Below are 14071 nucleotides of genomic sequence, written 5' to 3'. Positions count from 1 at the left end.
TTCAAAAAATTGCTGAAGTCAATTTAGCACAGTACTAGTGGCAGTGAAAAAACTACTCGAGTGAGGGTGCGTTGATTATTGAGAGAGATTGATAAGGGATGTGCAAACTTTGTGACATGAAACAACAATTGACCATACGGGTTTATGATAGACAAAAGAAAATTTGGGTCATTGTAAAGTGGTTGTGTGAAAAATAGTATCCGAAAGTTGTTGCGTGAATGGCATTTCTACATTTCTTCTTTCAAGAAAATAGTGTTGTTATTGTTTAAATGTGAAATTACAACCGTTCATGTCACTCGTTGGAAATCACAACAGCCGCACCAGTCAACAATCAACCAGAAAAAAATAACACAAAAACTCACATTGAAAACACATCTCTGAATAGGAGATTTTTGACGTTTATCAATTTAATAACTAGTTCATCATAGAGAAGTATAATTTCCTCTCCGTTGCAAACATGTCATACATTCTTGTTAAAAACATTTCAATACTACTTGTTGTCTTGTTATTTGTTTGGAATTATTCACCTGTCATTTCACAAAATTCAACACTACTTTCAAAAAGACAATTTTATCTATCAGTGAATCAAACTTTAAATAATAATTCAATCTATTTCTCTCCAGATATATTTGTGGAACCATGTGAAAACAATACGACACCTTATCCTTGCTTTAATAAGGTCTATATCGATACTTTCTTATTCATTTCGGGAGATTATCATAATTTTGCCGATACTATCATGTATTTCACGAGTGGGAGTAGAGATATTTGTGAATATGTGAAAACTTTCTCATTTGGTGGTGGTTCAATTAGCATCGATCAAATGTGTGAATATTATTTCTGTCCTCGACCTTCTGATGATTATGCTGGCAGTTACTTGTTTTGGAGAGAGGATGCCACGAGAAATGGAGGATTTTCGGATATGTACTGCAAATATTGTGGATATAATAATGATACATTGAGAAGTCGTGTGTGGGATCCTCAAGCTTGTCCATTCATTAGGAGAGATGTTGAGGAAAAGTTGATGACCAGCTCACAAGTTAGTACCACCTCAATTTGTGGAACAGAGGCAGCAACACCATTATCATTCCCTTACCGATCGAATTTATATTTCGATATTCCTAATCTCATCATGTGCTATTGTGAAAAGCAACAGAGATTTGGTATTAATTGTAATATTTTCGAGAATGTTGATGCCAAGATTTATATTGACTATATCATTTTCACATTGGTTTACTTTTTAGAGAGCTGTTTTGCAGTTTTTGTTTTACTGATTCCATCCCTGTTGCAAATTAGATTCTTAAAACCAATTAGAACAATGTCAGTCAGATTTAATACATATATCAGAACTTTGTGGACAGGTAGTGAAGATGGAGCTCTAGGTTACTCTGATGAACAAGTTTATGTTCCATTCAAATGGTTTGCAATTAGACATTTGAGATTGGGTGTTACAATTATATTAGCTACTGCTCTGTGTGCCTATACTTTGGTGAGAATTATTGTTCACTCTGCTAGACCATCTTCCATCTTTACTGTTATTGATGTATTTTTCACATTAATGTTCTTTGCCATGTGTGTCAGTTTCTTCTTGATTGTTGTCTTGTGGAGTAATATTGCCTTTTCAAATAGAAGAAAGGGTTCAGCAGATGTCTTGTTGATGCCTTTGAGAGTTGTCCTATTTACTATTGGTGGATTTTTATTATTGATTGCTGTTGGTTGGATTATTGCTTCTCAAGTGGATGTGGAAGATACTTTCGCATCTGGTATTGTATTGATAGTTGTGATTGTTATTTTTATTGGAATTGCCCTATCTCTATTCGTTTTTGGTTCTAAATTGTACTATGATGTTACCAGAGTTAAGCAAGAGCAAAAGATTTCATTCACCTCACTCAAGTTTACCAAATTCATGTTTATGGCCAATGTAACTTTCCTTTTGACATGTATTTTCTTCTTACTGACTGCCATTCAAAAGATTACCTACACCACAATTATTTCACAAGGATTGGCTGTTTGGTTGATGCTCATTGTTGAGTTCTTCTTGCTGTGTAATGTGGGCTTATTACTCTACATTCTTTACGATAATAGAACTGTGATGGATGTTTATGAGTTTGTGTATTGGCCTATTACAACCCTCTGTTGTTGTTGTTGTAAGAAGAAGGAATAAATTTCCAATTAGTACAACTTCTCTTTACTTTTTAAAGAATAGAATGGAAACCTTATCATCTTTGGATGTATAGATAAAAACATTGGTCTTTCCATCATGTTCCTTGAGGAAGCGAGCAAGAAGCTCAGATTCTGGATTGCCACGAATTGAAACCTTTGGAGTGACTTCCTTAACTTCTTGTGATGTCATTGAGAGTGAAACTAGAAGGATACTGTCTTCAACCATTGAGTTGATGAGTAAATTACACTTTTTCATTGCAATTGTAGCAGTGCTTTGGTGTTTAGGTTTGTTCTTTGGTTGTAGGAATCGAACATCTAGTCTATTCTCCATAGATGCACTACCTGGCAGTATACTATCTGATGAGCTGGAAAGTGTTTGAAGATTACCAGTAGAAGAAGTTGTTGGCATAGTTGGCTTCTTCACTTTACCGTCACTAGTAATGTATTGTACAAGGGTTCTCTTATCAATTTCGTATACTTTGGCTTTCTTTACACCATTTTCTGCTTTCTGATCACTCAATCTAATTCTTACCAAATTCTTTGAAATCAAGTTTGATTTTGTCACAACTATATATTTGACCTTGTGTTGCTTGCAATAATTCTTTACAAATTCATAATCACAATTATCGTCATAGGTCAAATCGGCACGAATACCAGCTTCCCACAATAAATCAGCAACTTTCATTCTTTCTTCTTTGATATCTCTATTCTCAGAGAAAACTAAAACCTGAGGTACACCACTATCAAATGGAGGAATGGTTGAATTCTCTTCTCCTTCCTCGGTAGGGGACTCTAATTTTGGAGGATGCTCAACCATAGTTGTGTATTTGAAAAGTTTATCCAATTTGATATTTGCTCCAACTACGTTATGAGGCAATTTATCAAAGAGTGTGAAATTACTAACGAGCTTGTCGTATCTACCACCATTAATTATTGGTATGTACATCGTTCCTTTTTGAATACCAAATTGGAATATTAAACCACTATATCTTTGGTAGTTATTGGTCAAGCTTGTATCGAATTCAACTTTAAAGTTCGACTTATCAATTCCCCATATTCTAAAGTTGTCCAAAAGTGTGGATATATCATTTAGTGCCTCTCTAGCTCCAATATTAGTGAAAATGTTTGCCAACTTTTGTCTGGTAACATCTACTGCTTCATGAAGACGGAATAAATCTTTGATAATTGGTTTACCTCTATCTAATATGAATTTCTCCTTGTCCCAAGAATAGTTATGTTTCTTAAGTTTGGAGGCAAATGCACAGACGTAATCACGCTCACTCTTTGGAATATCACAATAGTCCAATATAGAATAAATGATTCCTGAGTGATTGATTCTCAGCACCCAGTAACCAGCATTTGGTGTAAAGAAAGAGACAACCCTGGACATCATCTTGATGATTTCAGCATCTGTTATCATTCCAAAGCGAGAACCAACAATGTCTACAGAACAAATTTGTCTGGTTTCTATTCCCATACCTTCTTTAGTAGAAGGTTTTGCAATAGTAAGGAATGAATATCTCTTCAGGAACTTGATGTAGCCATCTTTTGGAAGTCTGGCAAGGTATCTAGCAAGTGATATGGAACCATCTCTTGCAATATTCATTAATTTACCAGATTCAAACATGACTGGACAAAGATTTTTCTTTTCAAGTACACCCTCGATTTGGTCAGTATTTGGGAAATAGGACTCGACATCAAATTCAACAGCAGCATGTAATTGGAAAACAGATTGTAACCTCAATATGGCTCTTTCTCTAGCATAGACTCTGGAAAGATTGAAAGTTGTACTTATAGAAAAATCCTTCTCTTTTCTGTTGAATAATATTGCCAACTTTTCCTCAGTTGTAGATATTGGCATATATTCGGAGGTTAAGAGTTGTTCAGCTGTTGGTCGTTTTTCGGGGTCTGAGTTAAGCATCCACTCTATCAATTCCTTTTCCTTCTCGTAAATGGCTGGGAAAGTATTTGGAACTTTTCCAGATTCTCTAAGTTTGCTGAGAACAGCCAATCTTTCTGAGCCTGTTGAAAATCTTGGATGAAGCATTTCGAAAAATATTATTCCTAGTGAATAAATGTCAACTTTGGATGTGTAATGAGGTGAAGTTAAAACTTCTGGGGCAGCATACATGATAGTACCTACACCAGTTGACAAATCTGACGAATTGGAAAGAGAAAATGAATGTTCTGAAGCTCCCCTGCTTAATTGCCTAGATTGCTGGTAGCTCTTTCCTCTTACAGCCACAGACAAACCAAAGTCACCAACTTTGATAGTCTTATCAACACTGATGAAAAGATTCGAAGGTTTCAAATCTCTGTGAATAATATCATTTTTGTGAAGGTAATCTAAAGCTTCCACAGTTTGTCTGAAATATCTCCAAGCCTCTTCCTTGGAAAGTTCGGCATTGTTGATCAGATCGGAAAGAATTTGCTGACAGTACTCCATCTGAATGTAAAGTATACGAGTAGGCAAATTCTTATTAAAAGTGTTGGCTGATTTCATCTCGGAATATGTTTTGGTTCTCAATTCTGAATGAACAGAGGAAGAGAATGAATAATCGTAGAAAGCTTCACTGTCTTCAGGTGTGCTCAGGAAATCAGATTCACTATCAATAGTCTCATTGTTTTCTTCTCTCCATGCATTAAAATATCTGACAATGTAACTGTGATTCAGCCTTGACAGAAGATTAACTTCTCTGAGAATTGTCTTTTCCTCTTTTTCGTCCCTTTGTGTATGGAACTTGATTTTCTTAATGGCATAAATTCTTTGATCGAGCATATTCTTAACCTTTGTCACTGAACCAAAACCTCCCTCTCCAAGCTTTTCCAATTCTTCGAAATCAGATTTGTATCTGGAAGCATGGTTTGATGAAGAGTCAATTTGATCAGTTGGTTCCTTCCAAAAGAAAGAGAATGGCTCTGATGGATTTTCACTCGAAGATTTGATTTGCTCGTTAAATAATAATTTGAATTGGTCCTTTAGATCTGCAAAGTTTTCTGTGTACCTTCTCATACCAGAGTTCAGTACTCCTATTTTCATTAGCTGATCAGAAAGATCTGTAAAGGCAGTTTGTTGATTTTTAGAGAGCCTATTGCAAAACATTCTAAGCATGTGTATAAGAAGAATTTGAGTTCTGTCACCATTTGTGGATTCTTCAACATCTTCCTCATCTTGTTTTTTCTTCTTTGAATTAAGGTAGTAGTGCATAAAGTTTTTAGAAGGACTTGAGGAGGCAACTCCTACACTTGGACTCGAGTTGTTACTAGATGAGCTATTATCATAGGCAGATGAAATATTGATTGGAGAGGATGAGGATTTGGCATGGCTCTTCTTGGTAGCCTTCTTTTTAGAAGTGGAAGATCTTTCATCCTCATCATCTTCTGTTACAATGATTTCTTCTTCTTCCTCCTCCTCTTCTTGATCGCTTTCCTCCTCCTCACTTGTGTCAACAAGTCCAGAACGCTTGAAAAACTTTGATGGTTTTCCATCTTCCTCATCAGATGTTTCCTCTTCTTCTTCCTCATCTTCCTCATCTTCTTCATCTTCCTCCTCTTCATCTTCTCCATTATCAAAGTAATCTTCGTCTTCCTCTTCATCTTCCTCTTCTTCCTCACTATCAGTTTGCTGCTCTTCATGAACAAAGAAGCTTGATTTCCCTACTTTTGTTGGTGTTCCACTAACACTTTTTTGATAATTGAAAATATCCTCAGTCACTTTAGTAATAGGTGTTGGTGAATTATCATTCAAGTATTTCATTCTCTGTTCAATTTTTCTAGTTTTTTCCTCTTTGATCAACTTTTTTCTTTTGGCACCCATTTCATTAATTTCCTTTTCCATTTGTTTATCCAATTGCTGTCTCCTTTCCTTCTCTTCTCTTAGTCTATCTATTTCCTTTAAATAACTTTCCTCTAATCTATCAGCATACTCTTTAAGTGAGTCTGTACAGGTGGTAATAATGTCGTGAAGTAGTTGGAAACCTTTGCCTTCTTCACATTTCGTCTATTGCGTTAATAGTAAAATACAAATAATTGAGGTCAACTTACCATTACTTTCTGATAAACATAATTGATAGCTTCTTTGGAAATAGTAGACATATTTTCTATTGAAACTTCTGGTGGAAGAATTGGATATCCAACTGGAATACTATTTGAAATTGTATTTCAATTTCTGAAATTAATTACTTACGTAACTATTAATTTTACAGATGATTGCTTATTTTCTGGCCTCTTAATTTCCTCCGAAAAGTGATCAACATATTGTTTATACATTGGTGAATTTTCGTCCGTATAATTTACTGTACAAATATAAATCATTTGTATTTTCCTAGTACAATCAATTTTCTCGGGGTCATCGATTGTAAATTCTTCCAATCTGGGAATTTTCTTCTCGGGTTCTTTGGTAGTGTTAGGTTTGTTCACAACATCCAAATATGATAATTGTTGTGTTGGTTTTTTAACAGGTTCATTCACATAATAAAAAGATATCGAATCCGGAAAAACCATAGCTTCCGCAAATAATTCATTTCTCAATTCTTCATGAATATTCCTCGAATTATTACTAGTCGGATCATCTTTTTTCACCTCTGTTTCCTTTTTTATTACAGGTGCTGTTGTTGTAGCTGTTGTTGTACTTCCACGACGTGCTGTTGATGCTGTTGTACTCGATTGTTTAGTAATATTATTATTATTGTTTGGTTGTTGTTGAGAAGTAGTCGTTGTTGATGTGGTGGTATGCGTGGGATGATTTTTATGTTTGGGCATTTTTTAATGAAGGTAGTAATAACACGTGGCATATCAAAGTAAGGGTATGAGGATTTAGTGCTTTATTTGATATACTGAAATTTAATCTGTTGATTCTTATGATTCTATTAATGAATACATCCCAACCATGGTTTCAATTATTTACAAATAATGTTAACCTCTTAATTTACGTTTTTCTCTTCTATTGATTTTTCTTCAGTAACTTCGGAGTCATTTAGCTTACTATTTTTATGAAGCTTTGAATTATGTAGTAATACAGAATTGAATCTCTTGTTTTCTTAGCATTGTTTCTTCTTTTCATTCTCAACCGAATTCGAATAATTGTAAGTGAACTCATTCGAACAAAAAAAATGGAACACTCTGATTCTCCCATATTTTCAATGTGCAAAACAGGTGATTTGCATGGTGTTAAAAACCTCCTAACCAATGACCAAACCAGACAACTTTTACATGCCAAAGATGCACATGGAAATTCTCTCCTCTATTATGCTTCACTGTGTGGGAGAATTTCATTGGTAAAGTATCTCTCCGAGTTGGGTTTACGTGACGATGAGTATAGAAGATGTTGGTGGAATGCCCTTTCATTACAAACAAGATCGGTTTTGAAATTATTCAATGATTACAAGAATATTCCATCGACCAGTTCTGGAATGAATACGGAAAGCAATGTACTTTCAGTGATGCATAAATTATTAATGAAATGTCTACACAATGATTTAAATAATTCAAGTAGTGATCAATTATTGAGAGAATCAAATAGTGGAGAGGATATGATATTGAGATTTAAATTTAAGGATCAAAATCAGCCAACAGAGTTCAAATGTCAAAGTTGGATAATTCTCTCGAGATGGCCTCAAATTGTATTATTTGCTTTGAAGAAAGTTCAACTAGAAAAAGTGATTAATTTACCAACTCTTGATAAGCATGAAATGAATTTATGTAAATTGAGTGCTCAAGATTTTGAAAATTATGTGAAAAGAAATAATACTAATGTTATTCAGCAGAGACTAACAAGGATTATTACTCAGGAAAAAAACAAATTGAAAGAATTGAAATCTAGGTATAGTATGATACTTGGAATACCTAATTTAGATATGTGCAATCAAGCATTAGCAAAGGAAAATTTCGAAATGGCGCAGACAAATCTTAAGTGTATTGATTTTGGATCTATTAACGCCAATAAGGAACATTTTGAGTTGGCTCTTACCTATCTCTACACTACCAAAATACCACCAATTAGTGATAAGTATGATATTTACTGTTTGATGGAACTTGGAGTTATGCTCAATATGAAAAGTATGGTTGACCACATATTCAATATGCTAAGAGAGGCAAATGATAACCAACAAGAGGATGTTCTATTGAATGATTTGGATCCTATTAATTATCTCTTTAAAGATTGCAAGTCAAAGATTGATTCCTTGAAAAAAACGAGTTGCAACATGGGACTAAAGATGGTCAACTCTACTGATGGAAAGATTTTGCTATGCCACAAGAGTATTGCAATGTCTAGATGTGCTTTCTTTGATGTACTTGGAAATTGTGATTTTGAAGATGGTTTGAAATTCAAACAGCAAGAAGCCACACATGAGTTACCAGTTATGGAACTACAACAATTCTCTTTAGAATCCACACTTCAAACTCTATTAAGATATATATATTGTGAAAAGGCAGAGATTACAAAGTCAAATGCAGTTGAACTGATGCACATTTCAGATTTATACGGATTGTCATCTCTTTCTGACAAATGCGAACAGTTTTTATGTGAAAATACCACATCAAGGGATGGAAACTTGTTCGAATTGTACAAACTCTCCATTGAAATGGAACGAAAGAAGTGGCAACGATCCTTAGAACCTAAAGCCCTCGAATTTATAGAAGAACAAACGAGAAGGCAAAAAATTAACCAAGCTGAAATTGTGAGAGATTTGGAAGACCTTGATTTGAATCCTGATACTATCAAAAAGTTTAAGAATGCCTCCAATTCTGCCAATTAACACTAAACAAACTGTAGTCTTCCAAATAGTCAACTCTACACAAAATAAACTGTAGATTTGCAATTAATAAAACACATAAATAGTATTTTTACTGTTTAATATTTCAATCTCTCGTTAAATTGATCTCATTAAATTTTCCAAGAAACGTGTTTCCACGTAAATCATTTATTCGATTTTCCTAATTCTCAAAATAAGGAAACGGAAAAATCTACAAGCGAGCGCGGAATTATGGAGTGAATGCAGTGTTGGGACCTTTAAAGTCACCACGAAGAAATTCTCCCTTCATTTCAAATTAATCACATCTAAAAAAAACAAACATCACGTTTTAAACGCTAAGACTAGTCCGTATCAAAGAAGAAGAAAATGGAGCAATTTAATCAAGTGCTGAACAAGATTGAGAATAGTGAGTTGTACGGAAAGGTAAAGAAGAATGAATATTATAACAAGGTTGTAGAATCGACTCTTGCCTCTCTCATTTACAAGTACAGTTTGCTAGTTATTGTGCAATTAAAGTCACTCTATGGTCAATTGTTAGAACCTGTTATTTCCGGTTCAAAGACTTACAAGGAACAGTTGCAATATGTATGGGGTTTAGTGCAACAATTGTTATTACATTATATTTTGGTAGTGATCAGACAATTCCAACATGGTAGACAAGGATTGTCAAGTCTCGCTTACGAAAAGGTTGTCCAATCCAAAGGTGCATCCAAATTGTTTTGGCTCGATCTTGGAGCTCAAGCTGACTTGAAGGAAATGGCTTCTCAATGTAAAGATGGAGAATTGAAGAATAACTTCAAGAAGATTTATCTTGTCAATACCAAGGCTTGTCAATCTACACTCAAATCTGTTGAAGAATTGGGTGATTTAGTTGAAGTTATTACTGTTGAAGAACTTCAACAAGTTGCTTTGCAATCAAAGGTTGACCTTGTCACAATTAGTTATTCCTTGACAAGTGTTCCAAATTGGATTGAATTGTTGGAAAAGATCAAGAATGAACTTTTGAGTAAGAATGGTGTTTTGGCCGTTACTGACTATTATGTTTCCAGAAAGAGTACTAAGGGAGCCAAACAACACAACATTATCACTCGTGTCTTTTGGCAAACCCTTTTGAATTTGGTCTTTGGATTGAATGTTTCTGCCGATCACTTGCCATACCTTGAAGGTCATTTCGATTCTGTTCATGTTGAAGAAAACATGGGTAAGATTCCACTTGTTTCAAAACTCACTTTGGGTAGAGTTAAAATCCCATACTATGTCTACATTGCTCAATTGAGTAAATAAATAACCTAGTTTCATTCAAACAATCATTTAGCGTCTCATACCATTTTAAATACGTAGAGAAAGTTAAATTATTCATTCAGCTTTATTTACACAAACGTTGGTGGTGAAGAGGACGGAGAAGACTTAGTGAGAGAGTACTTTCGATTATATGTTTTAACAGGTGAGCTTTGTTTAGCTTTGAATAGTGATGCAGCTCTATTAATTTGTCGTGGCTTTTTCTCTGTCAAACTGTCACCCTTACTGCTCTTACTATCTGTACTCGACCGACCACCAGCTGTATATTGCATACTGTGTGACCTAGCCCTTGTACTGAGTGGAACTGCTGTGTTTTCATTTGGTTCCTCTGGAATTGTTTTCCCTTCCGCCATAGCAGCCTCTTTCAACAAGTAATCAATTAATCTCACCTGTACACACCTAGATCCAACTGCAATCACCAAGGCAATTGCCTTTCCTTGTAATACTTTACATCCTGAGAAGATTAAATTTTGAGTTTTCAATGGGAGAGAATCAGTTGCAAAGAGAGAGGCATGTACAGGAGGAAACTGCTTTCCCTTAATTGAAGTAATGTCAACAAGGAGCTCCTTCTCCTTATCAATCCACAAAAATCGGCAATCGGCTGGGCATATGTTTCCTTCCTCCAACATGATAATATCACCATAGACAATGTCCCTTGTGGGAATGATTTCCAACTTTCCATCTCTAATAACTGGATGTTCCTGAGGGAGGGCATCGAGGAAGGTTTTTAAAAACTTATCCCTCGGATTAAGCTTGTTCTTAAAGCAGAGAAACGACGATTCCACAGGAGGTTCTATATAATTGTTTCCTCCATATTGTTTTAACATTTCAACTTGTCGTTTCTTGACTCCATAACTCTGATGAATATTCCTCACGTTAATATTGCTGTGAGGAAAGTATGTACTTGCTAAAACTTTTAAATCATAATTATGTTCCTGAATATCTACAAAATAATACAATTGTTGTTTAGCTTGCATACTGCTCTATATGTTTTTTCGTTGTTAATATAATACAATTTATGATGATGATATGATAACGCTTATTCCTCCTCAATTAAAATCCTCAATGAGAACCCTTCGGCGCAAGACAATTTTCCTTGATAACAAACTTCCTTCTGCTACAACTCTGTGTTGGATAAGCAGTGTGTTTTTTCAGTTTTTTTCGAATTGTTTGAACAGTTTGTTCAATAAGGAGGATCCGTAAAGCCAGCTAAATGGAGCTTCATTATCTTTAACATATCCGTATCGGCTTACTGCAGCTGTAATGAGCCACTGGTATTATTTCTATCAAGGCGTCTACTAAGTAACTAAGGTATCTACACTCTCACAAGAAAATAGGGCTTTCAAATCTGAATTAATAATTATGAATGAATGATTACATTGCATTTATTTTTAATAAATTTAAAAAATGGTTAAAAGTGCATTGGACTTAATCAAGGATATTTGGAGGTTTGTTTTATTGTGGAAAATAATTTAATGATCATCGGAATAGACATCCTGGAAAGAGAGTGGCCACATTATCAACTTTGGCTCTTGCTGTCATGGTTGCTGGTGTTGCAACACCTGTTTAGTAAGTGTGGATGAGAATAATATATTTAATAATTATTTTGTAAATTAGTCTTCCAAAGAGAGATGTCAGACAAGAATTACAACAATTGCAAAAGAGAGAACAACTTAGAACTACTGAAGCTTTTAAACGTGCCGAAAAATAATTTAATGATGATAATATTATTTTGATTTGATATCGGAGTTTATTGATGATTTGAATAATTATGTGAAAAGAAATTGTATCTATTTATTCGGAATAAATTAATGTTTTTTAATATTAAATTTAAAGGAAGGAGTGGTGGATTGGTATTTAAAAATCTGAACTTGATAACTATCCAAAACCACAAACAAACCACTTTGTCTTACTTGTTGAGCATTTCTGGAATATTGAGTTCCAGAGAAGAGCTCAACAAAAATAATATCAGTATTAGTATTTGGTACATCATCGAGAATGATTGCACCATTTCCTTGATTAGCACTATAATTAACAGTAACCAAATAGCTGTAGCCAGTGGATGGAACTCTCCAATGGAAAGCGAATACACGATAGGCAATATTGCTTTGACCAACAGTCTTGTATGAGAATACTGATCCAGGAACTGTAAAGTTGGCAACAATTGGAATGAAAGCAGTATAGAAATTAATAGCATCTGGTTGAACTGGTTCAGTGGTACTTCTTCTCAATTGAACAACGAGTGGATTCTTCTTACCAACCCATTGGCCGAAATAACTAAATTTCATACCAGGTACAGAGAAGGAAATGGCACAGGCTATTTTGGTCAATTATAACTCGTGTTAAAATGCAAAAAATTTGAACATACCAGCATTAGCTCTATCAACAGAACCAAAGTTAGCAACAGCTCTTGATTGATCGTGGTTTTCTACAAAGTGAGCAGAGTGAGCCAAATAAGACAAAGGTTGGTTGAGGAAATAAGTATGAATATTAGCAGTATTACTGTTAGCTGTCAAGGCATCATATAAATCCTTATCGTAGGTAAAATCAAATCCAAGTTGTTGTAATTCTCCATTCAAACCCCAATAAACCTCAGCTAAAAGGATAGTATTTGGGAATTTGGACTTAACAGTTGAAATTGCCCATTGCCAAAATTCAGTCGATGGTTGAGTGTATCCTCTTTGATTGAGTTGTTGTCCCCAGATTCTGGTAATTTGAGAATTGAGTGGCAACATAGCCATGTCACATCTGATTGCATCAGCCATGCTGGCAACTTTCATTAGATTTCCTAATTGGTAATTTCTAGTCTGTTGATTCCAATAATTGCTATTGAATTATTTCAAGTTAATATTGACCAATATATTTCAACACTTACAATTGAGCAGTATCAGTCCAAGCAGGAAAATAACCATCCTTTCCGTATGCAACTCCATTTGGAAGATAGGAATAAGCATCATAAGGTGGTGAAAGATTTGGTGGAGCCAAAATAAACATGGATGAATTTGTTTCAACGAGTGGATTATCAACTGCACTGTGATTTGGAACAAAATCGAGCATTAATTTTAATCCCATAGCATTCAATTGTTGTCTCAAATTAATCAAATCATTATCAGTTCCTATTTCTTGTTGATTGACAGTATATTCCAAAACTTGATATGGAGATGCAATAATATCACTCATTTGATAATCAGGTAAATTAACTGCATAATCAGTAGCTCTCATAGCAAGATCAGTAGCTCTACATCTACCATAGTTTCCAATAGTCCACATTCCCATCATCCAAATATATTGAACTCCTTGATTTTTCAATGCTTGAAATTCCTTCATTGGAATATTGTTCAAACGAATTTGATAACCATACTTTTGTGATAATTCATATAACCATGGACGAGTTGAAACTTCATATAAAATTGGATTTGGTGCATATTGTGCACTAGTAAAAGATATCATCACATTAAAAATCATCAACAACACCAATACAATAACCATCATCCATGAAGATGGTGATGAATAACTCGTGATGATCCGAGAAGATTTTCCTGACCACAAATCGGAACGAGAGTGGTTGAGCATTTTTTTTGTAGGAGTTTTTTGATCGATGAAACAGACGAAGGGTGATGTTAAAAGTCTTGGATTGTCTCAATGTGATAGGATCCAGTTAAGGAAATTTATCCACATGAGTTAATTGTGAAGGTTTAAGAGTGAACTGGTTGAGCCCAATTGTCGAATCACAATCTTTGAGTAACATTATAATGTTAGCTAGAGTTTACAATAGATTTTTTAATGTTTTCTTGAAAAATCTTTAAAAACTTATCGTCCAAACTAATTCAAACTAAAATGTTTGCTAAATAGTT

General features: G+C 34.5%; 6 protein-coding genes across 6 annotated transcripts; 3 read left to right on the top strand and 3 right to left on the bottom strand.

Moving 5' to 3' along the window:
- Positions 1 to 457: 457 nt before the first annotated feature.
- On the top strand, positions 458 to 2164 carry NAEGRDRAFT_69231 (uncharacterized protein; the record flags this gene model as incomplete). Its single annotated transcript, XM_002675565.1, has 1 exon — positions 458 to 2164. The coding sequence occupies one exon, from the start codon at positions 458 to 460 to the stop codon at positions 2162 to 2164; it is 1707 nt and encodes a 568-aa protein (XP_002675611.1).
- A 520-nt stretch (positions 2165 to 2684) lies between these two features.
- On the bottom strand, positions 2685 to 6924 carry NAEGRDRAFT_69230 (uncharacterized protein; the record flags this gene model as incomplete). The annotated part of the gene is made up of 4 exons (XM_002675478.1): positions 2685 to 2752; positions 2785 to 6163; positions 6208 to 6307; positions 6350 to 6924. The coding sequence occupies 4 exons, from the start codon at positions 6922 to 6924 to the stop codon at positions 2685 to 2687; spliced, it is 4122 nt and encodes a 1373-aa protein (XP_002675524.1).
- Positions 6925 to 7274: 350 nt separating this feature from the next.
- Positions 7275 to 8921, top strand: NAEGRDRAFT_50186 (uncharacterized protein; the record flags this gene model as incomplete). Its single annotated transcript, XM_002675564.1, has 1 exon — positions 7275 to 8921. One exon carries the CDS (start codon positions 7275 to 7277, stop codon positions 8919 to 8921), a length of 1647 nt encoding a protein of 548 aa, XP_002675610.1.
- Positions 8922 to 9284: 363 nt separating this feature from the next.
- NAEGRDRAFT_69228 (uncharacterized protein) lies at positions 9285 to 10202 on the top strand (the record flags this gene model as incomplete). The annotated part of the gene is made up of 1 exon (XM_002675563.1): positions 9285 to 10202. The coding sequence occupies one exon, from the start codon at positions 9285 to 9287 to the stop codon at positions 10200 to 10202; it is 918 nt and encodes a 305-aa protein (XP_002675609.1).
- Positions 10203 to 10288: 86 nt separating this feature from the next.
- Positions 10289 to 11194, bottom strand: NAEGRDRAFT_69227 (uncharacterized protein; the record flags this gene model as incomplete). The annotated part of the gene is made up of 1 exon (XM_002675477.1): positions 10289 to 11194. One exon carries the CDS (start codon positions 11192 to 11194, stop codon positions 10289 to 10291), a length of 906 nt encoding a protein of 301 aa, XP_002675523.1.
- A 798-nt stretch (positions 11195 to 11992) lies between these two features.
- Positions 11993 to 13796, bottom strand: NAEGRDRAFT_80248 (alpha amylase, catalytic region). Its single transcript, XM_002675476.1, has 3 exons — positions 13093 to 13796; positions 12586 to 13043; positions 11993 to 12534 (listed from the first exon to the last, which is right to left on the bottom strand). Exons 1-3 carry the CDS (start codon positions 13788 to 13790, stop codon positions 12026 to 12028), a joined length of 1665 nt encoding a protein of 554 aa, XP_002675522.1. The 5' UTR covers positions 13791 to 13796; the 3' UTR covers positions 11993 to 12025.
- Between the last annotated feature and the right edge of the window lie 275 nt (positions 13797 to 14071).

This window comes from Naegleria gruberi, assembly GCF_000004985.1.
Source record: "Naegleria gruberi genomic scaffold NAEGRscaffold_33, whole genome shotgun sequence".
In the NCBI taxonomy this organism is placed as follows: domain Eukaryota; phylum Heterolobosea; class Eutetramitea; order Acrasida; family Naegleriidae; genus Naegleria; species Naegleria gruberi.
The sequence above is the reverse complement of the archived record's forward strand: the minus strand, read 5'-3'. Positions and strand labels throughout refer to the sequence as shown.

Coding starts and splice junctions, on each gene's coding strand:
- NAEGRDRAFT_80248 (XM_002675476.1), bottom strand. CDS start 13,790: ATGCTCAACCACTCTCGTTCCGATTTGTGGTCAGGAAAATCTTCTCGG. Junction 13,044..13,092: donor TGGACTGATACTGCTCAATT/GTAAGTGTTGAA, acceptor ATAATTCAATAG/CAATTATTGGAATCAACAGA. Junction 12,535..12,585: donor TGTTGATAGAGCTAATGCTG/GTATGTTCAAAT, acceptor TGACCAAAATAG/CCTGTGCCATTTCCTTCTCT.